The following is a 24,629-nucleotide window of genomic DNA, read 5'->3' as shown; positions in this document are numbered from 1 at the left end:
CCAGCAATTACAATGAGCTTTTACTTACTGCAAATAAACACTATCCACCTGTACTGTGTGCTACTAAGGAGAAATGTTTGCAAATGCTACTCAAGCTGGACCCCTTGCACTCAAACTCATAAATATTCAGGTAAATAGGAAATCAGGCAGCAGGATCAAACTAAAGAAAATGGCAATTGCAAATGCTGATTGTTTTCTGGTTTTGCTCCTGTTGTAGACACTTAAATCTCTGCGTTTTTAACATACACGGAGTCCGCATATAAACACAGTAGAGTCAGTTCCTCACCACTTCTCACTTTGACTTTTGAGGCTTCATTCAATTGTGGTTTTTCCAGATATATTCATTAAAAAGTTCATCGAGTGTGGATTGACCTGCCAATGCCCATGTTCAGCAGGGAAGCAATTACAGAAGCCAGACCTTCCACCTTCTGCAACCCATAATGATCCTGGGTCCATGCTCCCAGAGGGATAAAGACTAGGAAAGCTATCAGGAGAGGGGATGGGATCCAGAGTTCTGGTGGTGGGAATTGTGTGGAGCTGTACGCCTCTTATCCGATGGTCTTGTCAATAGTTCCATTTTATAAATAAATTTTTTTAAAATGTTGAGATAGTGAAAATAATATAGTGTGTGCCCAGATGTCCGAGTCGATTATACACCCCTGTATTAAAATTAAAATTAAAATGACTGTACGTATGGACTGTAGGCCTAGGTGTTCGAGCACCACCGCAAATCTTTCAACGCCAGGTGCAGTCCCTCGACCACTCCTGTGTGTGCTTGAAATTGGGTGTGGGGAAACCTAGCCAATCGGAGAGTTTCTCTCATACCGGTTTCTACATCGCTACACATTGGAGGTATTTTTGCTCTTGCAAGTGTTTGTGATTTCTGACAACGTTTATCTAAGTTCCACAATGGCTGCTAAATGTGCTACTTCCTTTAAGCCTTCTGATGATGAAACTGAGCGCTGGAGGAAGATGCTTACCATCCAGGAGAAGGTGAAACTCTTTGGATATGATCAAAGATGGCAAAAATCTGGGAGGTTTCCCGCCATTATGACTTGAATGAGTCTACCATTCGCTCCATCCATAAAGATGGAAGGAACATCCCTGCAAAGGCTACTGTCTCTCTTTCCACAAGGCAGCAAAGTTAAAGGGGTGTTATTTCTTGCCTACAGGGCTGTGGTAATGTTAAAAGCTGCATTTAGAAGGTTATAAGCAGGTTTTTTATGTTCTAACTATAAAAATATTCTATTTATAAATAAAGAATCCTACTTTGTGGAAATTCACTTATTGTGGTAGAGTCTGGAACTGATTAACCGCGATAAATGAGGGACGACTGTATAGACTTCTTACGTGATTTTAATAAGTTTTATTTTTTGGTGACCATTGCCAGGACAGGCAGGTATGAATAGTATAGTGTGTACAATAAACATAGTGTTGATGGCAATGATATTGGTGGTAATTGTAGGAAGCCTTAGCAGATGAGTGTTAATGAGGATTTCAAAATCCGTTAGTATGTACTAGTGGATGATTTTACTGTCGGTAGGTGGGTAATAGAGAGACAGGTCAGTGGGGTGGGGTGGGAGCTGAGCAGCAGCCAGTGAACCTGGTTAGAGACAGACATTGCTGCTGATTGAAAGATTATGTCTTCTTGAAATGTGGATTTGGAGGTAGGACCTTGGCAGGGTGGGGGATTAAGTCATGGGGAAATTGTAAGGAACTCATGACTGGGACTTATCTCATACTGTTATTATAAATATACCCTAGAAAGAGGTAGTCGGTGGTAGCACAGCGGGTTAAGCGCACGTGGCACAAAGCGCACGAACCGGGTTCGAGCCCCCAGCTCCACACCTGCAGGGGAGTTGCTTCACAAGCAGTGAAGCAGGTCTGCGGGTTTCTCTCTGTCTCTTTCCCTCTCTGTCCCCCTCCCTTATCAAATTCTCTCTGTCTCTATCCAGAATAAATAAGCAAAAAAAAAAAAAATACCTTAGTAAGAACTTTTTCACCCCTATCGTATGAAGACACAAGGGGAAGGTGCTCAGCAGATACAGACTGTGCAGGAGCCTTGAACTTGGACTTCTCCATCACCAGAAATAGGAGAAATAATATTTGCTACTATCAGTCACCAAGTCTATGGTATTCTCTTACAGCAGCCCACACAGGCTGAAATAACTGATAACAGAAATGTTTTGTGGGCCAGGCGGTGGCGTACCTGGTTAAGCCCAGACAGTACAGTGCGCAAGGATGCAGGTTCAAGCCTCTGGTCCCCACCTGCAGGGGGAAAGCTTCATAAGTGGTAAAGCAGGGCTGCAGGGGTCTCTCTGTCTCTCTCCCTCTCTACAGCCTCTTCCCTCTCAAATTCTCTGTCTCTATCCAATTGTAAATAATGATAAAAAGAACAAAGATTTTCAAAAGAAATATTTTGTTAAAAATAACCACCGATTATGTTTTAAATTCTGCACCAGGTCTGGTGCAATAGCTCATTTGGATCATGAGTGTTTTGCTATTTATGTGTGCAACCCAGGTTCCGGCCTGGCTCTCACTGCACTGAAGGAAGCTGTGTTGCTGTGATCTCTCTCTCTCTTCCACACCCCCACCCCCCAACAACTCTACCTCTAGCTAAAAAATATCTGTACTGGAGGACAGACATAGGTACTCAACTCACTAGCATTCAAAGTTATCTCTGTTCTGTGCTTGAATTATCCATTGCTAGGCCTGTATCTTAGTCACTATTTGGTGTCGCATTGGAAAATTGAACTATGATATAAACTCTAACAACCATATCAGTATAACTCTATGCAATTCATTTCTGATTGACTTGTTCTCCTGTAGCTGACATACTGGGTATAATGTGGTTGTTCTCAGACTTCCTCCTTCACTTTTTAAAAATTGATTTAATAATGATTGGCAAGACTGTAGGATAAGAGGGGTACAAGTCCATACAATTATCACCACCAGAGTTCCACATCCCATCCTGTTGTATGCTTTACATTGGTTTGCTCTAGCTCTCCCCCGTCAAGAGAATTGGATCAGTCCTGCGGGCCTGCTTGGCCCCGCCCCTAGGAACCCGGACAGAGTTCCAGAGTGGCAGAGTTAGAGAGAGTGCTTGCGCCACCGCAAAGAGACAGCAGAGTTCTGTTTGGTGATTAGTTTGTCTTAGTTTATGAATCGTTGTTCCTGAATAAAGAAATACAGCTTCCCTGCCCAGCCGTTGTCTCCGCGTCTCTGTTACCAAACCTGAGACATACCCATAAACATTTAGTTATAACAAACTAGGGGAAAAAGAACTTTTGTTATAAAAACACATTATTTAAAAACAAATTTAAATCTGTCATTAGTCACACAGTTTAAGACTAAACACTTACATATATACCAAAACTATATATAAAATTCAAAAGAGGGAGAAAGAAAAAAATTTTTGGAAATGTTTCTGGACGTCTCCAGAAACTTTGGCTGCGTCCAGCATTTTTATATAAAGCCAATTAATTACCTTTTAGAGTACTCCAAGCAGAGATGGGTCATGCAAAAAAAAAATTTTTTTTTTGTCATTCAACACACTCACTCACAAAAACAACTGGCCAGTTATAACATAAGACATACAGGGAAAGGGTAGGAGAGAGGTCTCTGTGAGCCAGATTTTGTAGGTTCTGCCATGTCGTATTATGGGTCCTGGGATGTATCCTGCATCTGGTCCTCTTGTAGTATTTCTTGTTCTTCAGGAATAACAGCGCCATCCTGCGGGTATTGTCGGACATGGCGGGCAGGAACCCAGACAGGTTTAGAGAAATTTTGAGGAAAAATGCATGCGAAACCCCTTCCCATGGTCAATAATGGGCCAGGCCCTTTCCAAATTTTATCGAGTGGGTCTCTCCATTTGACCTTAATAGATGGGAGGGTAGATGGTGTTTGCCAGTGAAGAATAATAGGGGGTAAGGCCGAGTTATTGTAAATATTAAAGAGATTTAACGTAGTTAAGGCTTTTGCTAGCTGGATATTGGGGGGATATGTTCCTCCTTTAGTTGAGCCTTCAGAGTTTGATGGGCGCTCTCGACAATGCCTTGTCCCTGTGGATTGTAGGGAATGCCTGTGGTATGAGTAATATTCCAGAGGGACCAAAAATCTTTAAATTGTTTGCTTGTAAACATAGGTGCATTGTCTGTTTTAAAAAATAATGGGACCCCCATAACGGCAAAACAAGAGAGCATATGGCTTACAAGCTTTTTAGCGCTTTCTCCTGTCTGAGCTGTAGCCCACATAAATTTAGAAAAGGTATCAATTGAGACAAACACATATTTTTGTTTGCCAAAGTTTGGTATGTGGGTGACATCAATTTGCCAAATAGCATTAGCTTTTAAACCTCGGGGGTTAACCCCAAGGGTCTGGATAGCAGGTGTCTTTATGAGACTTGCACAAGAAGAGCATGTAGCAAGGATATGTTTTAACTGTGGTACAGGAACATCAGGGAATCGAGCTCGAAGGCCTTTAAGATTAACATGGGTTAGAGAATGAAAATTAGCAGGATCAGAGACAGAGACTGGGAAAGTTCCTGTGGAGGCAAGGCGGTCAACTGCGGCATTCCCTTCGGACAGGGAACCAGGAAGAGGGCTGTGGGAACGAAGGTGTTGAATATACAGTGGTTGGGTTCGAGAACAGAGCATAGAGGCGATTTGAATCAAGAGAGGGGAAAGTGGGTTGTCATCAATTTTCACATAAGAACGAGCAAGCCATGGAAGTAAGTTAACAGTATACACACTGTCAGAAAAAAGGTTGAAGGATTCTGGTACAGCTTTTAGTGCAAGAAAAACAGCATAAAGTTCTTTGTACTGAGGGGAATTATCAGGAAGCTCAGTAAAGAGAGGTTTAGGAGATTGTTTGTCTGGGTAATATATAAGGGCAGCAGCTCCCCTTTTTCCGCCATCAGTAAAGATTGTAGGAGCAGAGGGAATGGGATCCCGAGAGAAAAGTTTAGGTGCTAGTAGAGGCAGAAGAGGCAAAGAAGCTATCGATTTATTAGAAAGAAAATGGTTATCTATTTGTCCTGGAAGCCCCACGAAGCTTATAGCAAAGCGGGAATGATGGCGTATAAGCCACTCTGTATCTGTGAGAGAAAAGGGCAGAATGATTAAATCTGGTTCCTTCCCTAAGACCTGCACAGACCTATTTCTCCCTTGGCGAACCATGAATGCTAACGCATCTATCTCAGTGAGGAGTCTTGGAGCTCCTCCTACTGGCGTGTGAAGCCATTCGAGAACCCCATGGTCTTGCCACAGTGCCCCTACTACTGTGGGGGTGGAGTTGAAGATTAGAAGGTTTACCGGAGAGGAGGGGGAGAATCGAACAAGGTGCATGTCCTGGAGGGCCTGGTTAACCCTTTCCAGTGCCAAGGAGGCCTCAGGAGTTAACTTACGTTTTGAAGAGGGCTGTTTGTTTCCTTTCAACAGGTCAAACAGTGGTTGGAGGCAGCTTGTGGGCAGATAGAGATACTGCCTAAGCCAATTTAAATTTCCTAGAAAACTTTGTAAAGAAGCAAGAGTAAGGTTAGAAGGGAAGGTAACATTAGGTTTTAAGGGACGAATTTGCGTTAGAGAAATCTCTGACCCTAGGAAGGATATTGGAGGGATTAGCTGTATCTTCTCAGGGGCTACATTAAGGCCGCTTTTCTTTAATGCAGGAATGAGAAAATCACGTAAGGCATAGAGATCTGTATCTGATTTTCCCCATATTAAAATATCATCTGTATAATGAAAAACATTAAGGCCCTTATGAATATATGGGACAAGGGCAGATTTAACAGCCTCCTGACAAATTGTAGGACTATTGGCCATACCCTGGGGCAGCACCACCCATTCAAATCTATCAGCAGGGCTGGCATTATTAATAGACGGAACAGAGAAGGCAAAACGTTTACAATCTTGTGGATGCAAGGGGATAGAGAAAAAACAATCTTGTATATCAATAGCTATGATTGGAATTCCCGTGGGAATTGCAGAAGCAAGAGGCAAACCCCTTTGGGGGAAGCCCCAGACCTGCATGGTTTTATTTACTGCACGGAGATCTTGAAGGAGGCGCCATTTTCCTGAGCGCTTTTTAATCACAAAGACAGGAGTATTCCATGGGCTTCGAGAATGACGAATGTGTCCCAAGGACAACTGCTCTCGGATGAGCTCTTTTAAAATTTCTAGCTTATCCCTAGGTAAAGGCCACTGTTCCACCCAGACAGGCTCATTAGAAAGCCAGCTTAAGCGGGGTGTTTGGCTATGAACAGTGGCATTTAGTATTGGGGGTGCTGAATAGACCTGGTATCGCGGGAATGAGTTTTACGCTCTGCAGAGGCGTCTGTGGATATCCTAACATCAAGACATTCCAGAAGATCCCTGCCCAGTAAGTTGGTGCTAATATTAGCTACCAAAGGGCGGAAGTGTCCGGTAGAACCTTCTGGGTCTTCCCACATGAGCAAGTCTCGTGTGCAAAATGCTCTGGTCATCCCTCCTATTCCATGTAAACTGGGTCCAGGGATAAGTTCCCCTCCATTGGAAACTTTCCTGTTCTTTCTTCCTCAGGAAGTATGGACTCAGGATCATTATGGGGTGCAGAAGGTGGGAGGTCTGGCTTCTGTAATTGCTTCTCTGCTGGACATGGGCATTGACAAGTCTATTCATGCCCCAGCCTGTTTCTGTCTTTCCCTAGTGGGGTGGGACTCTGGGGTGGTGGACACATTGGTGGTTCCAGGACACATTGGTGAGGTAGTCTGCCCAGGGAAGGCAGGGTGGTGTCATGGTGGTGTCTGTAACTTGGTAGCTGAAGAGGATTAAGATATAAAGCAGAACAAATTGTTCAATAACTAGGAAGCTAAAGGTAAACATATAGAAAATGAGATTTGGGGTCTCCATTTTGGAAAAAGCTGGTAAGTCTATTTTAGGTATGTTCCAAGGGGCCTATGACATCACTAAATTTTGCCTGAACCTGACAGATAACATGCAGGTGGGTGGGTTAAAAGTATTGTGTGGGAGCTGGGCGGTAGCACAGTGGGTTAGGTGCACATGACATGAACCTCAAGGACCGATACAAGGATCCCGGTTTGAGCCTCCAGCCCCCACATGCAGGGGGGGTCGCTTCACAAGTGGTGAGGCAGGTCTGCAGGTGTCTATCTTTCTCTCCCCCTCTCTGTCTTTCCCATCTCTCTTGATTTCTCTCTATTCTGTCCAGCAACAATAACAGCAATAACAACAACAATAATAACAATGAGTAAACAACAAGGACAACAAAAAGGGAAAAAAAATATAGCCTCCAGGAGCAGTGGGTTCATAGTACAGGCACCAGGCCCCAGCAATAACCCTGGAGGGAAAAAAATTAGAAAAAAAAAAAAGGATTGAAAATAAAGTGTATTTTATTTTATTTTTTTAAATATTTATTATATTTATTTATTCCCTTTTGTTGCCCTTGTTGTTTTATTGTTGTAGTTATTGTTGTTGTTGTCATTGTTGGATAGGACAGAGAGAAATGGAGAGAGGAGGGGAAGACAGAGAGGAGGAGAGAAAGATAGACACCTGCAGACCTGCTTCACCGCCTGTGAAGCGACTCCCCTGCAGGTGGGGAGCTGGGGTTCAAACCGGGATCCTTATGCCGGTCCTTGTGCTTTGCGCCACCTGCGCTTAACCCGCTGCGCTACAGCCCGACTCCCAATAAAGTGTATTTTAAAAAAAGTATTGTCTGGCCTCCCTCACCCTTTAATTAAATTGTAACCGGTCTTCTCATGTCTCCTCATTTCTGTATGAGGTTCCCTTTTCTTATGACAGTACATGTTGGCATCTTTGATTGTGTATTCTGTTTTCTTTGCTGTTTTGCTGAGAACTTCTTCTGTTAAGACTAGCCCCTCTTTTTGACTAATATTAATTACCTCATTGTTTACTTGTTTTTGAATTTCTTGTTTTCCTTCCATACAATTATGTCTCTCCACCTGTAGACTTGCTCAGGTTCCCTTTTATTTTTAAAATACATTTATGTATTTACTTTGGAAAGAAACAGAAATTAAGAGGGGAGGGAGAGATTGAGAGAGGGAAATACAGACACCTGCAGCACTGCTTCAACTCTCGTGAAGTTTCCCCCATTCAGGTGGGGACTGAAGGCTTAAACCTAGGTCCTTGTGCATGGTAACGTGCACTCAACCGAGGGTGACACCACCTGGCCCTACCCGTATTCCCTTTTCTACTCTTTTAATCGTCTTTTCTTTCTTACTTCTTCTTCTTCTAGCGTTTGCCCTTCTTCCGTAGCCAGTCAACAGGTCAGGTTGAAAGCTGTCAGGAGCTGCTTGTTGCTGGCTTTGAAAGTGACTGGGATCCATGTGGATTCAGTCGGCTAGGAAGGATCGTCAGTTTCCCCAATGAATGGGTACTCACGGGATGCACCACGAGAAGGTCGATCCAATGCATCCCTTCTTTCTTACTTAAAAAATAAATATATTTGTTTATTCCCTTTGGTTGCCCTCGTTTTATTGTTGTTCTATCATTACTATTGTTGTTACTGTTTTCATCATTGTTGGATAGGACAGAGAGAAATGGAGAGAGGAGGGGAAGACAGAGAGGTGGAGAGAAAGATAGACACCTGCAGACCTGCTTCACCGCCTGTGAAGCGACTTCCCTGCTGGTGAGAAGCCAGGGGCTAGAACTGGGATCCCTAAGTTGGTCCTTGCGCTTCACGCCATGTGCGCTTAACCCGCTGTGCTACCACCCGACTCCCACTTTTTTTTTTCTTTTCTCCACTATGGTTTGTTTCACTGGGGCTGGGTGTCTGCATAATAAATCCACCACTCACTCCTGGTGGTCATTTTCTCCTTTTTTTCACTTGATAGGATTAATAGATTTAGATGAAAGGGGAAAATAGGGAGAGAGACAGAGAGACACTTGAAGCTCTCTTTTAGTGATTGTGAAGCTTCCCCCCCCCACACACCCACAGGGAGAGAGTGATGATTGAACCCAGGTCCCTGAGCTTGGTAATGTGTCTGCTCAACCAAGTGTGCCTCTGCTGCCCACCTCCCCTTTTATATCCTTGAAACACTGCTTCTTCCAGCTGTTACTTGCATCTTTCTCTGTACTGTTAAACCTCTTGAAAGAGTAGGGAGCCCAGCTGCACATCCTGACCAGCTGTTAATTATTATAAGATTATTGAAAGGGCCGACAGAATTCCCAACTGTTACCCTAGTTAATTTCTTCCTGGTGGAGATAAGGCATGGCGTTATCTCAGTATGCAAGTCTGGACCTTATGCAAGTCTGGACCTTTGAATGCCACAGCTCATGGGTTCTTGGTGTGTGAGAATTCAGTTTTCCAGATAATTCAGAAATTTGGTAATGGGCATAACAAAGGTCTTTAAAGAAACTGATAACATTTACAGCCATTTCATTGTAAAAAGTCAGTAATTCCCTGAGGAAAGCATAAACAAAAATGACTTTTGCTTTTTGACCTCTAAACTTTTTCCGTAGTCTTTTCTGAATAATGAACAGGGAAGAAAGTGTACAACCTCACTGGTATATGTTACATTCTCTTAAAATCTGCAGATAAATCCTAAGGGGCACTTAGTACTCATGTGGGTTCAGTGGAGGTAGAGACAAGGAATGGAGTGTATTATAACCTGCTTAGTTTGTCCTAGTAAATTAACACTTTTGAGGAAATACTACTGATGAAAACAGTTGTCTAGAAAAATTTAATTATTAATTTATTTAATTTAAACAAACATTTTATTTTATTTTATTGAGAGATAGGTAGATAAGTAGGATAGATACCAGAGCACAGCTCAGCTCTGGTTTATGGTGGTGCTGGGGATTGAACCAGGGACCTCAGAGTCTCAGGCATGAAAGTATTTTGAAGAATTGTTATACTTTCTCTCCAGCCCTCATTTTTAAAACTTTTATGCAGCACCAAGGAATGACTGAGGGCCTTAAAAATGCTTGATACCCCCTTGACTTGATTTATTGTATTTTGTAGCTTTAGAGAGAGGCGACAGAGAAAGAGTGAAACAGGAGAAAGAGGAAGAAAGATGTTTCTCCTCCATGGAGTTCATTGTTGGTTACCTTGAATGCTCCCATGTGGTGCTGGGGATTGAACCCAGGGCATGGGCAGACTTTTTTTTTTTTTTTTTTTTTTTTTTACCTGTTGAGCTGAATTCTGGCTCTGTAGAACACATACACACACACACACACACACACACACACACACACACACAACATGCACCCCTTACACACACACAATTTGGATATTTGTGATTAAAGTTTAAAAAAGAAAAATATATGTGGCTCGTTCTGGAGTAGACATACATTTCCTGATCCATAGATTCCTTTAGGTAGCATCTTATAAAGCACCTTCAACAGAAAAGGGACATACATGCCAGCTAGTAGCCTACAACTTTCCATCCTCCATTATGTTGAGGTCTAGGAGGCAGTGGTGACATTCTCCAGTGCAGAAGCTGAGAGAAGCAACCCATATAGGCCCACTGAGGAACTGAAAGATGACTGTTAAGATGCATCTGGGGACCTTCCACCTTCTGCACCCCATAATGACCTTGGGCCCATACTCCCAGAGGTCTAAAGAATAGAAAAGCTGTCAGGGGAGGGGATGGGATATGGAGTTCTGATGGTGGGACTTGTACCCCTCTTATCATATGGCTTTGTCAGTGTTTCCATTTTATAAATAAAAATTTAAAAAAGTGCATATGGGTTGAGTGAACATAGATTGCTAATTTGTCCCCTACTGTGTAGGCAAAGGAAACCCTCTGATCTGACTTGTTAGACTGAAATTCCTACTAGGACTTGAATTTGGCAAGAAATTAAGGGTCAAGATTATGATATGGATGATGATTCCGTCAAGCAGTGGTAAAAGCATGGGACATTATTATTATTTTTTTCTGTGCCCACGGGTATAAAGTGTAAAATAGTACTTTCTGATTTCACTCAAAGATGAAATTTAAGAAGCAAAGTAAAAACAAAACAGGATGAGAGCTCCAGAAACTGTCATCTATTGTAGCAGACCTGGGGGACTCAGAAGAGGGGAGAGAGAGATGCCTCCAGGCAGCAGAGGGGATCTAAGTTCCCATGATGGAGCAGGATTCAGTGTGGTGGAGGGTGAGATGTACTAACACCGATCATGGGAGAATGTAGAATTGTACCCTCGTGAATATAGAACTGGACCCTCGTGAATATAGAATTGTACCCTCGTGGATATAGAATTGTACCCTCGTGGATATAGAATTGTACCCTCGTGGATATAGAATTGTACCCTCGTGGATATAGAATTGTACCCTCGTGAATATAGAACTGGACCCTTGTGGATATAGAATTGTACCCTTGTGGATATAGAATCATACCCTCTTGTAAGTCAGATGGGTGAGAAGGTACCTTCCCAAGTGAACTATCTTGTTGACCATAGGTCAATACTCTCTTCTTTTTCTTCTTTCTTTTTTCTTTCTTTTTCTTTCTACCATGGTTATTGCTGGGACTCGATGCCAGCACTACATATCCACTGTTCCCCATATGTTTTCCATTTTTGTTTCGTTTCTTTCAATTCCATTCTATTTGATAGGATAGAGAGAAATTGAGAGGGGAGGGAGAGAGAAAGATAGACACTTGCAGACCTGCTTCACCACTTGTGAAGTGCCTTCCCCACCTCCGCCCCTGCAGGTAGGGAGTGGATGGGAGCTTGAACCCATGTCCTTGTGCATGGTAATGTGTGCACTCAGTTGGGTGTGCCACAGCCTAGCCACTCTTGATTTGTTCTTATGAGGCGTTCTCCTTCATTGTAAGGAAGTTGCATGGGCTTTTAATGTACATTTAACAAATATATATATTTATATTTATTATTACACTGGAGCCTCATGCATGCACAGTTCTACTGTTCCAGGCCACATTTTTCGTTCTATTAAAAATTCTTTTTTTTTTTACCTTTTATATTTTTTTGATATTTATTTATTTATTTTCCCTTTTGTTGCCCTTGTTGTTTTTTATTGTTGTTGTAGTTATTGTTGTTATTGATGTCATCGTTGTTGGTTAGGATAGAGAGAAATGTAGAGAGAAGGGAAGACAGAGTAGGGGAGAGAAAGATAGACACCTGCAGACCTGTTTCATCGCTTGTGAAGTGACTCCCCTGCAGGTGGGGAGCTGTGGGCTCAAACCGGGATCCTTATGCCGGTCCTTGCACTTGTCACCATGTGCTCTTTACCCGCTGCCCTACCGCCTGACTCCCTAAAACTTATTCTTGCAGTTTATTTGATAGACATCAAGAGACAGAGGTAGAAAGGGAGACAGAGAGAAGGAAAGCCATCTGCAGCATTGCTCCGCTACTTGGGGAACTTTCTTTTCCATGAGACCAGGGGCCTTAATCCAGGCAATGTGTGTACGGTACTGAATGTGTCACTACCGCACCACAGTTTCTCGTGCTTTTTCATTTCAGACAGAAACAGAGAGGAAAAGAAGGCAACATAGAGAGGAGGTGAAGAAGTGGTAGAGAGATGGAGCAGTGCTCCAATTTGTTGATGGGGCTTGAACCTGGGACTTAGTGAATGGCAAAACTTGGACATTACCAGAAGAGCAGTGTCCTGACCCTTGCTTTTAATATATTTCCTTTTATTAATTTTTTAAATCATCTTTATTTGATAGAGATAGCCAGAAATGGAAAAATGAGGAGGTAGGGATAGAGACAGAGAGACACCTGCAGCCCTGCTTCACCACTTGTGACGCTGTCCCTCTGCAGGTGGGGACTGGGAGCTCAAACCCGGGTCCTCGCATACTGTAACATGTGTGCTCAACTAGGGGTGCCACCACCCCAATATTTTTTTTCTTTATCCCAGCAGTGAAATGTGGAAAATTTTCTGTCAGTTGATTTTACATCTGCAGTGGGTTGAGTATGGTATCACAATAGAGAAAGAACTTCTAAATGGTTTCTCCTGCATGTAACTCTGATTGCCTTTAATTACAGGGAAACTCACAATCTAAAAAGAGCAACAGCCTTAAAGTTGGATAAGAAAATCAGAGTAATCAACTGAGGAAAAATTAATCTCATAAATCTTAATTTTTAACCACAGGATAATGGTTTGTCTAGTCATTAAGCAACTAGTTCTGCCCCTCCCTGTTTCTCTCATGGAAACTGATATGGATTCGGAGAACTCTCAGCCATTTGTGAGAAGAGAGGGAGTCTCTTCAGGACCCCCGTCCCGCCCAACCCCAGACTGACATGAGTCAGAGTTGAGAAAGTCATAGTGCAGGCCTGAGACTAGGTTTTTCTGGGTCCTCTAGGTTTGAGAGTGAGTTTAAAGTTGGTGGTGTGGCAGTTGGAGCAGAAACCTTTTAGTGTTACTTCCCTGCAGGTTGAGAATTGTGACTTGGTAAATTGGCACACTATCAGAATTGCAGACTTTTTTTTTTCTGTTTACAAATTCTGCCTTTAAAAATATAAAAACTTCAGGAGGACTAATAAATATAAATTTAATTAGCTATTTGTTGCTGATTGCCACTTCACACATACATACATATATATATTTTTTTCTTTTTCTTTTTTTTGCCCTTGTTGTAGTTGTTATTATTGTTATAGCTGTTGTTGGGATAGGACAAAGAGAAATGGAGAGAGGAGGGGAAGACAGAGAGGGGAAGATAAACATAGACACCTGCAGACCTGCTTCACTGCCTGTGAAGTGCCCCCCCCCCGCAGGTGGGCACATATATATATATTTTTTCTTTTTAAAATTTATTTATAAAATAAAAAATATCAACAAGACCATAGGATAAGAAGGGTACATTTTTAATGGATGAAACATTGATTTACAAGGCTGTATGTGTTTAGCAGCTGTAATTTCATGCCTCTTCCTCTCATGACTTCTTTTTTTTCTTTTTTTTTTTTTTTTTTGTCTCTAGGGTTACTGCTGGGGCTCAGTGCCTGCATGGCTTCACTGCTTCTAGAAGTCACTTTTTTTCTTTTGTTCTAATAGAGTATGAGTGACAGAAGTGGGGAAAGAGTGATAGAAAGGGAGACATCTGCAGCATTACTCCAATATTTATGAAGCTATTCCCCTAGCAGTTGGGGCTTGGGACTTGCGCCCATGTCCTCTTGCATGGCAATCTGTGTCCTGCTGAGTGAGCCCCCACTTGGCCCCTCATGATTTTTTTTCCCTAGTGCATTAGGGAATGAACCTAGGGCCTCGTGCATTCAAAATAATTGAGAGGAAAAGAGAGATTAAAAAAAAAAAGGATCCCTTTTGGAGTTGGTGTATTGTACCAAAGTAAAAGGCTCTGGGGTGGGTGGTGGGAGCGGGGCGAGTACAGGTCCTGGAAAAGGATGAGAGAGGACCTAGTGGAGGTTGTGTTGTTATGTGGAAACCTGAGAAATGTTATGAATGGACAAACTATTACTGTAAAAAAAAACTATAGTATTTACTGTAAAACATTGATTCCCCCAATAAAGAAATAAAAAAAAAAAGAGCTAACAGGAACAGTGGAGACATAGGCATCAAGCTCCAGCAGTAACCCTGGTAGTAAAAATAATAATAATAATAAAACTCTTACTTTGTGCCCTTTATAAACAAAAAATAAATAAATAAATATTTATTAGCTAGAAACAGAGAGAAGTGGGGAGGGGAGAGAGAGAGAGAGAGCAAAAGGGACAGAGAGACACCTGCAGCCCTACTTCACCACTTGTGAAGCGTTTCCCTTGCAAAGTGCAGACCAGGGGCTTGAACCCAGGTCCTTGCATGCGTACTGTAATGTAGGCACTTAACCAGATGCACCATCACCTGTGCCTTCACCCCATTAAAAAAAAGAGTCCAGACTGCATGGCTCTACCACCCATGGGGCTATTCAGGGTGTACTCATGAATGTGGTGCTGGGCGTTAAACCCAGGACCTCAACCATGGCCAAGCCCATGTTCTACTGAGTGTGCTATTTCTCAGCCCCCATCCTCCCACGATTTTTACATCACCCTACTAGTATATTAAAAAAACAGATTATAGATAGATAATTCTCAAAAAAAAATTTTAAGATTTTTATTTATTCATGAGAAATGATAGGAGAAAGAGAAAGAACCAGACCTTGTGCTGCCGGGGATTGAACTCAGAATCTCATGCTTGAGAGTCCAATGCCTTATCTACTGCACCACCTCCTGGACCACTGATAGAGTATTATTTTTCTTGCTGGGCTGAGGAAAGCTTTTTCTTTTGCTCTTTATAAGGAGTATGCCAGATAATTTGGGTGTATGTGTGTGTGGGAGGGTAGGGTATGTAAATAGTGTTTGGAGGAGTCTGGGCAGTTGTGCACCCAGTAGAGTGCACACATTAGCATGCATATGTTCGGAGGTCAAGCCTCAGATTCTCACCTGCCTTGGGGCAAGTGTAGCTATCTTGATGTCTCTCCCACTTCCCTCTCAATTTCAGTTTCTCTCTGTCTCTATAAAAAAAAAAAAAAAAAGGCCTCTGGGAGCAGTGGACTTGTGCAGATACCAAGCCATAACCCTAGTGGGAGAAAGGAGGAGGGGAGAGAGAGAGAGAGAGAGAGAGAGAGAGAGAGAGGTGAATGGGAGGGAAGAGAGATCAATTTTCTGAAATGAAGCAGGACTGGCAATTTGTTGTTGTTGTTAAAGCCTAAGAATAATTTTCAGCAGCTGTCTCTTTAAGTCTGTTCAGAGCTGTGAGAATCTCTTCATTTCCATGCCACGGGAAGGGTGGGCTGTATCAGGAGCAGGATCAGTCTGTCACAATGCTTGTCAGCAGCCCGAGCATGAAGGAGCGTTCCTAACAACGAATGTTTCCTACCATCATGAATCAACATGTGCTCGGCTAATTGCTGTTCCCTGTGACTGTGCTCACATCTTGAAGCCCTCCATGACCCAACTGCAGGAAATCCTGTTTGTCTGCCTCCCTCCCACTTTCTCTCCCCTAAAGTATGAAGGAGAGCAAATTGCAAGGCTGGGCTTGTTTAATGAATGTGATTTGTTTTCCTTGAACCGAAGACAGGGGTTGCAGAGGCTGTTAGTTTGATGCGGAATGTGTGTGTCGCTGATCCATGTCTGTATACGGCTTGAATCTGGGTGGTGTCTTAGTTTGTAAAAGGGTAACCTGTCTGGAGGCATTTTTTATTGGAATAAGATACTGGAGTACAATGACCTTTGGAAGGTAGCTAGTATCGTCCAAACTCTGGCAGGTGGATGTAGTTGACATCTGAGAATTTTCCTTTTCATCTCAGTGTCATGGAGCTAGTCCCTCTCCTGTTTGTCACTTCACCTTTGCCAATGCTGGTGTCATAGTCGCCCCCCAGGTGGAAGTAGTAAGTACAATAGGCAGGGCAGGGAAAATAGCATAATAGTTCTGCGAAAGACTCACATGTAAGACTTTGAGGTCCCAGATTCAGTCCCCAGCAGCACCATAAGCCAGAGCTGAGCAGTGTTCTGGTGTCTCTCTCTCTCTTTCTCTCTATCTCTTATTACAATAAAGTAAGTATTCCCTGAACAGACCACCCCACCAATGTGTCCTGGAGCTCCAACTCCCCAGAGCCCTGCCCCACTAGGGAAAGAGAGAGACAGGCTGGGAGTATGGATCGACCTGTCAACACCCATGTTCAGCAGGGAAGCAATTACAGAAGCCAGACCTTCCACCTTCTGCATCCCATAATGACCTTGGGTCCATACTCCCAGAGGGTTAAAGAATAGAAAAGCTATCAGGGGAGGATATGGGATACAGAGTTTTGGTGGAAATTGTATGGAGTTGTACCTCTCTTTTTTTTAAATTTTATTTTTTTAATATTTATTTTATTTATTTATTCCCTTTTGTTGCCCTTGTTTTATTGCTGTGGTTATTATTGTTGTTGTCGTTTTTGGATAGGACATAGAGAAATGGAGAGAGGAGGGGAAGACAGAGAGGAGGAGAGAAAGATAGACACCTGCAGACCTGCTTCACCGCTTGTGAAGCGACTCCCCTGCAGGTGGGGAGCCGGGGTTCGAACCGGGATCCTTATGCCGGTCCTTGTGCTTTGCGCCACCTGCGCTTAACCCGCTGTGCTACAGCCCGACTCCCAGTTCTACCTCTCTTATCCTATGGTTTTGTCAGGGTTTCCTTTTTGTAGATAAAATTAAAAAAATGATATACAAAAAATTAAGTAATATGTATATTTTTAATTTGGTGTCATGCTTTTTTGGTTCATTCACTTATTTGAAAATTTTATGTAGTGAATTTTTGCCCTCTTTCTATTAAGGTGGTTTCTTTCCCCTAAATAACTTTTCCCACACTCCTTTCAAAACAGCTTAGTTTTGTCAAGCTAGATCCTGTATTCCCTTTCCCAGCTCATAAAAGAGGAATCTGGTTTGGATAGAGGCTTCTGATTTGGCTGTGAGTTTATTTGAGTGATTATTTGAATATGTCCATCAGTAGTAAGTCATGACTTAGAGTTACAGGGGGCAAGAAGGTCTGAAATGGCTTGATTCCCTGCATCTTCTTGAGCCTGGCTAGTCATCCTTTCTACCTTTTTAGCTACAGTTTCCAGATGATGTTACCCAAAGTAATTAATAACGACATTATTAGTTAACATATTGTCATCAGCAGGTGGCTGTTTGAGCAGGGTGAGAACGGCGTGTGCTAAAACTAATTGTTGTACCCTAGAGAAATGTGCAGGAGTATTTTTTTTTTAATAAAAGGCTTTTAATGAAGCCTGTGACATGACTTCTTCTTCTCCCTCCCCTTTTTTTAATTGGTAGGGGAGGTAAGGTTGGGGAACTATAAACTAGAAAAACAGAACAAAGAAAGCCAAATGGGTTCAGCCTTTTCCAATTAAAACAACAACAACAACAACAACAAGGAAACAGTTGTATTCAGGCAGCACCGTTGGGCTGTCAAGTGTATGGGAGACTCAGGTGTTCTCATGCTTCCTCTGCACTGTCTTTCCCTGCCACTTCTTTGTCCATTCTCATTCTGTCAGGGGATTCTGGGCACGTGACAGAGCCGTGACAGATGGGCACCAAACTGTAATCTGTTGCCGCCTCTCAATTTCAGAGGCATCATGGTGGCAATGAAAGGGTTAAAGCGGTCAACACCTCTCAGAGCTGGGAGATAATTAGTGTGAGATGGAGCCCAGAACTCAGAGGCAGGGGACCATGCCACAACAAAAGAATTTCACTAGGCTCCTGGCTTCGTAAAAAAACCTTCTTCATCTTTCACGCACTATGCTTTTTAAATGCCTCTATGAAAAAAATGTACTGTTCCTGCATACAAATGATTATGATTAGAGATGACTGTTTGCTTTTTCTGTTTTTGGAAGGTGAATTCTGAATCAGCACCTGCAGACACAAGTTGAGTAGATATCTGTCCTCTGACCATTAGACACATAGTCTTTAGAATTTCATCTTGGGTGCTGTTACTATTTGTTTATGAAGGTTGCTCAGGAGTTGGATGAGTGACAGACTTTAGGAAGGCAAATTATTACAAGATTTCTTTCATTTAGCTTTTCTTCAATTTAAAGTCAATTTTATTTTTGTAATTGAGAGAGTGGAAGAGAGGGGGAGAGAGATATCAGAGCACCCCCCCATTTTATGTGGTGCAAGAAATCAAACCCAGAACCTTAAACAGATTCTATGTCCTTTCCCTAGATTCTAATTCATTTTCTAAAACTTTCCTCTTATTAAGAGATTTAGAAAAAGAAGCACATCTTAAAAAAATAAATAAATAAAACAGAGACCTGAGAAACAAAATGCATTTAAAAAAAATATTTATTTTATTTATTTATTCCCTTTTGTTGCCCTTGTTGTTTTATTGTTGTAGTTATTATTGTTGTTGTTGTTGTTGGATAGGACAGAGAGAAATGGAGAGAGGAGGGGAAGACAGAGAGGAGGAGAGAAAGATAGACACCTGCAGACCTGCTACACCGCCTGTGAAGCGACTCCCCTGCAGGTGGGGAGCCAGGATTCGAACCGGGATCCTTATGCCGGTCCTTGTGCTTTGCGCCACCTGCGCTTAACCCACTGCACTACAGCCCGACTCCCCAAAATGCATTTTTTATTTATTTAATTTATTTTTATTTACTTTCCCTTTTGTTGCCCTTGTTTTTTATTGTTGTTGTAGTTATTATTGTTGTTATTGAAGTTGTCGTTGTTGGATAGGACAGAGAAATGGAGAGAGGAGGGGAAGACAGAGAGGGGGAGAGAAAGATAGACACCTGCAGACCTGCTTCACCGCCTGTGAAGCGACTCCCCTGCAGGTGGGGAGCCCAGGGCTTGAACCGGGAACCATGTGCTGGTCCTTGGGCATTGCGCCATGTGCGCCTAACCCGCTGCACTACCGCCCGAATCCCTGCATTTTTTATTTATTAGTTACAGGGATAAAGTTGATAGATCAAAAGCGGAGACTTGAAGCTGTTTCCCAGACGTCTGTGTACTTACTAGCCGGAAAGGGAGCAGGAAATTGGAGCAGGAACCCATGATGGACTAGGGGGAAAGTGGATGAAGGAGAATTTCAGTAACCCCGATATGTTCAAATCCACAGGTCCCAGTGGCTGGCATCCTAGAGTACTTAATGAATTGGCCGAAGTCATCACAGAACCGCTAGATATCATTTTTGAGACCCCGTGGAGGACTGATGAGGTGCCTGAAGACTGGAAAAGGGCATATTTAGACCCTTCTTTCAAAAAGGGAAATGGAGGATGACCCTGGAAATACTCATCAGCTTAACATTTTGCTTGGACAAATTCTGGAATAATCAACTTAGTCAACTGGGTAACTAACTTGCCATAGCTAGAAAAAAGGCAATGAACCAGCACATACAGAGACCACACTGTCAGGAAATGCAGTCTTTTTGCATATTTGAAAATGCTTTTCTAGTCTATGACTTTTTTTTTATGAAAAATAAAAAGGTCAGCTAAGGCTTATATGTAATATCACTTTTAAATGCAGTACAAAAAAATCTGGCATCAGTCAAAACTGTTATAGTTTCCAAATCAGCCTTTAACTTGAGAGTCGTAGCTTAACTTTGTTATTTTCACATGACTTTTGAAAAGAAAAACTTCACATAAGACCGTGTTTTTATCAGTTGAGGTATTCTATGTGATTCTATGTAGAATAGTTTGTGGAAGGCATTCTTATTTTAGGGTGTTTATGTAGTTATTTCATATAGAAAGATCATCTTAAAGCAGACACAGTAAGGTATATCACCAAGGGAAGATAATCTTTTCCTGACGCTCTTTCTAAATCTCCCTCTGGCTGGAGTTTAGCATTTAGATCAATATCTATGCCATTGAAAATTTTTTACTAGTGATTTAATAATGATTAATAAGATTATAAGATAAGAGGGGTATATAATTCCATACAGTTCCCACCACTAGAGTTCTGTATCCCATCTCCTGCATTAGAAACTTCCCTATTTTTTAAAAAAAAATTTATTATCTTTATTTACTTATTGGATGGAGACCATGAGAAATTGAGAGGGAAGGGGGAGATAGAGAGGGAGAGAGACAGAGAGACACCTGCAGCACTGCCTGACCACTCACAAAGCTTCCCCCCTGCAGGTGGGGACCGGAGGCTCGAACCTAGGTCCTTGTGCATTGTAATTTGTGCGTTCAACCAGGTGTGCCACCACCTGCCCCCCGAAACTTCTCTATTTTTTATCGCTCTGAGAATATGGACCAAAATTCTTCATGGAGTACAGAAGGTGGGAGGCCTGGCTTCTGTAATTGCTTCTGTGCTGGACATGGACATGGGCATTGGCAGGCCTATCCATTACCCCCAGCTTGTTTCTGTTTCCCTAGTAGGGTAGGGCTCTGGGGAGGTGAGATTCCAGGATGCATTGGTGAGATCATCTGCTGACATTCATAGGCCAAGAGCCCTTTTGTCAGTTTATAGCATTTGCCCCAGATTTCTCACCTTAGACCTATGAGAGCATAGAAGTGGCAGATGTGAAGGAATCACTGAAAACTTTGTATAGCTACAACCCCCTTAAAGTCAGTTAGTGCAAAATGACAGGAGGAGATTAAGATGAAGTTGGAATTCTCATTCCTTCAATTCATACCTTTGAATGTTGTCAATAATCTTGTCCGCTTTGGAAATGCAGATGTATTGATAGGACCCATAGAGGATGGGAAGGGATCCAAGAAGCTAGAGAAATGTTCTAAGACTTTGGGTCAAGAAGCTTCTGAGAGATATACTATATTACAGTGTCTTCTCCGGGCTACACAGAGTGTAAGATTACATGGGCATAGCAACGCTCAAGAGTGGGAAATGCTCAAAGCCAAACACATCTGCATTCTTTTCTCCTTGGTACACACTTATCTTTAGACAGTGGTAGGCAACTAAGGTCTCCAAGGGCTATTTTATCACAACACTACTCTAAAAAAACACAGTAATATTTGCATAGTTAGCTACTTCTAGATATTAATGTAAATAGTGGGCAAAATCCTTCTCATTTTTAAAATAACACGTGTAAGGAAATTAAGCTCTAAAGGCCTGTGGAAGTTAGTCTTTAGACTATACATTACTTATGGTTTCATAAAGTTTATACTCCAGTCAATATTTCATTATTTCTTTTTTCTTAAGATTTTAAAAAATTTTTATTTATTCCCTTTTGTTGCCCTTGTTTTTATTGTTGTAGTTATTATTGTTGCTATTATTAATGTCATTGTTGTTGGATAAGACAGAGAGAAATGGAGAGAGAAGGGGAAGACAGAAAGGGGGAGAGAAAGATAGACACCTGCAGACCTGCCTTCACCGCCTGTGAGGCAACTCCCCTGCAGGTGGGGAGCCGGAGAGGTCGAACTGGGATCCTTAATGCTGGTTCTTGTGTTTTGCGCCACCTGAGCTTAACTCAACTGTGCTACCGCCCAACTCCCTCATTATTTCTTTTTTCAAGTAAACTAGAGCCTTTCAGTTTTCCAAATTAAATTTGTTGAGTGGAGGGGGTTCTGTAGTGATTACACATGTAATTTGCTGTGATGATAACTGGCTTTCTGTTTGAGCCCTCATCTCCAGATGCAGCATCTGTAGCAGATTTCATTCATAGATGTTGATTTACCTGCATTTGAACTACTTCCTGAAAGGATCCTGATATCTGAAAAATCCTTATTTTCTCAGCAGACATTATGATGCAATCTACTGCAATCAGTGGCGGGGGGGGGGGGGGGAGTATATCTTGCTTTATTTTCTACTTCCTTAATGTCCAACTTCAATTATCTTGCTCAATTTCTATGTGCCTGCTATTGGAATTTGACATTTTCAGTCTTCTTCCCAAGTTAAGAGTCATCATATAAAATAGTGCAGTGCAGTAGGTGGTGGGTTTTTAAAAATTCTTCCTTAAAGTTAGAGTGGGGTCCGCTTTGAAATCAGCAGAGTCAGTGAACGATGCCTATTGATTTCTTTTATTACATCAAGATGAGATAAGATTGTATAAGAAAAAGGAGTTTTACCATGAGTTTATACCATAAAAAGCTTTTTTAAAAAATTTTCCTCACAATGCATGTTTGTCTTTTATCTAAGTATTTGTGATAAGCTGGAACTTCTTTTTTGGGGGTAGGGGAAATAGCTGAATATATTGTCAAAAGAGGATTTCACAAAGGGCTTCTGACAATACTGCCTTGCTTATTTGAAAAAGTGCTAAGAGGTCTCTTCACAGAGGATAGACTTTTTGTAACAAACTATGGGGACAGATGCTAACTTGACATATTGTGTTGATCTTTACTCAGTATCTAGGAATACTGACTCAAGTTGTATATATCCAAAACTGATACAATAAAAAAATAAAATAAAACTAAAGAAGTATCTTGATTCACACTTGCTGTAACATCCACAGAGATTAATTACAAACCCATACTTTACAATGTTGAAGAGTTTGGAGGATTATAACCTTCCCCCCCATTTAACTTAAAAATTTGAGGTGATGAGAAAATATTTTATCCACATATAAGATGAAAGAAAGGAAATAACTGAGGATGTAAAAGGGAAGGAAGAACTTGTACTCTGGAAAGCACTGGGCCCACTGATCCAGCTTCCAACACAAGCTGGACAGATGTGAATAAAATATTTCTTGGCATATGGCAGGCAAACTTTTAAGGACCCTTTCCTCACAGAGTATTTCTAGCAGCAAAGAATAGCAATACTCAAACATTTTTTTTTTCAGTTGAGAGAAATGGACAGCATCTTGTGGTTGTGAGATAACACAAATAATAACCATTGATTTTTAAAAAATGTTTTTAAATATTTATTTTATTTATTTATTCCCTTTTGTTGCCCTTGTTGTTTTATTGTTGTAGTTATTATTGTTGTTGTTGTTGTTGGATAGGACAGAGAGAAATGGAGAGAGGAGGGGAAGACAGAGAGGAGGAGAGAAAGATAGACACCTGCAGACCTGTTTCACCGCCTGTGAAGCGACTCCCCTGCAGGTGGGGAGCTGGGGTTCGAATCGGGATCTTTATGCCGGTCCTTGTGCTTTGCGCCACCTGCGCTTAACCTGCTGCACTACAGCCTGACTCCCAACCATTGATTTTTTTGTGTTGGAGTTCTTTAGGTCTTAGTTCAAATTCTGTGGCCCACTAAGCACATTTCTCTGCAGTTTTATCTATTAGAAATCTAAGCTGTCATGCAGCATGAGGTATTATTTTGACCAGTTATTAAATAAAACATTCAACTCATTAATACTTTTTCCCCCTTGTTCATAATTTGGGAAATGTAGGTGCCTCCTATAGATACTTTTTTTTTTCCTAGAGAGAGAAAGCAGAAAGGCAGAGAGAGAGTGTGAAAGAGTCTTCAGACTGAAGAGTCCTTCAGATCAGTGGGGGCTGAGTTCAAACCTGGGTCACGCACTTGACAAAGCAGCACACTATCCAAGTGAGCTATCTTCTGTAGTTCTGAAAAGGCTGAAGAGTTCTCCAGACATAGGCCCAGAGTTCTTGGTGCAGTACTTTGCAAAGAGCAAGTTCTATTCTTTTTTCCTTCCATCTTACCTCCTCAGTTATTTTCTTTCTTTTATCTTACCTAAAAGAATTACTTGAGGGGGCCGGACCGTTGTGCAGCAGGATAATCACACATGGCTCAAAATGCAAGGACTGGTGCAAGGATCCCGGTTCCAGGCTCCTGCAGGGAGGTCGCTTCACAAGCAGTGAAGCAGGTCTGCAGGTTTCTATCTTTCTCTCTCAGTCTCTTGTCTCCCCTCCTCTCTCCACTTCTCTCTGTCTTATCCAACAACAGCAACATCAATAACAACAACAATAATAACCACAACAACGATAAAAACAAGGGCAACAAAAGGGAAAATAAACAAATAAATAAAATAAAGAATATATAAAAAAGAATTACTTGAAAAAATATTGAGAAGACTCAAGTATAAACTGAATTCTCTCTTGCTGCCTTCAGCACCCTAAGTAGGAACCATTTGCTACTTTTAGGAAGTATGATTGAAAAAAATGTTTCAGGGATTGCTCAGAGTAGTCATTCAGTAAATGTGTATTGATGGATTTTTTTTTTTAAAGAATACATTTTCACAAGGCCAGTGATTTCAAATTGAGGGAAATGGCCACATAATCCCATAGGAAGCTGTCTCCTTAACATTCCTCCTTGTATAGCAGTTTCACAAGTATGACTTTGGATTCAAATTCATGAACAGCCCATATGCATTTGTCTCTTGTTTTGTGACTGATTTA

At 41.8% G+C, this 24,629-nt stretch overlaps 1 protein-coding gene across 4 annotated transcripts in view; it reads left to right on the top strand.

The window, feature by feature from the left end:
• SAMD5 (sterile alpha motif domain containing 5) overlaps nucleotides 1-24,629 on the top strand; it is a 446,079-nt gene that overhangs the window by 56,373 nt on the left and 365,077 nt on the right. For 3 of the 4 annotated variants that reach the window (XM_060205378.1, XM_060205379.1, XM_060205380.1), the window contains one exon: nucleotides 19,493-19,870. The exons of the other annotated variant lie outside the window; for it this stretch is intronic. In XM_060205378.1, coding sequence (XP_060061361.1) covers nucleotides 19,493-19,514 — 22 coding nt within the window. In that variant the 3' untranslated portion in view covers nucleotides 19,515-19,870. Of the gene's footprint in view, nucleotides 1-19,492; nucleotides 19,871-24,629 lie in introns of those variants that run through there. 4 annotated transcript variants of the gene reach the window in all.

This window comes from Erinaceus europaeus, chromosome 13, assembly GCF_950295315.1.
Source record: "Erinaceus europaeus chromosome 13, mEriEur2.1, whole genome shotgun sequence".
NCBI classification, from domain to species: domain Eukaryota; kingdom Metazoa; phylum Chordata; class Mammalia; order Eulipotyphla; family Erinaceidae; genus Erinaceus; species Erinaceus europaeus.
The sequence above is the reverse complement of the archived record's forward strand: the minus strand, read 5'-3'. Positions and strand labels throughout refer to the sequence as shown.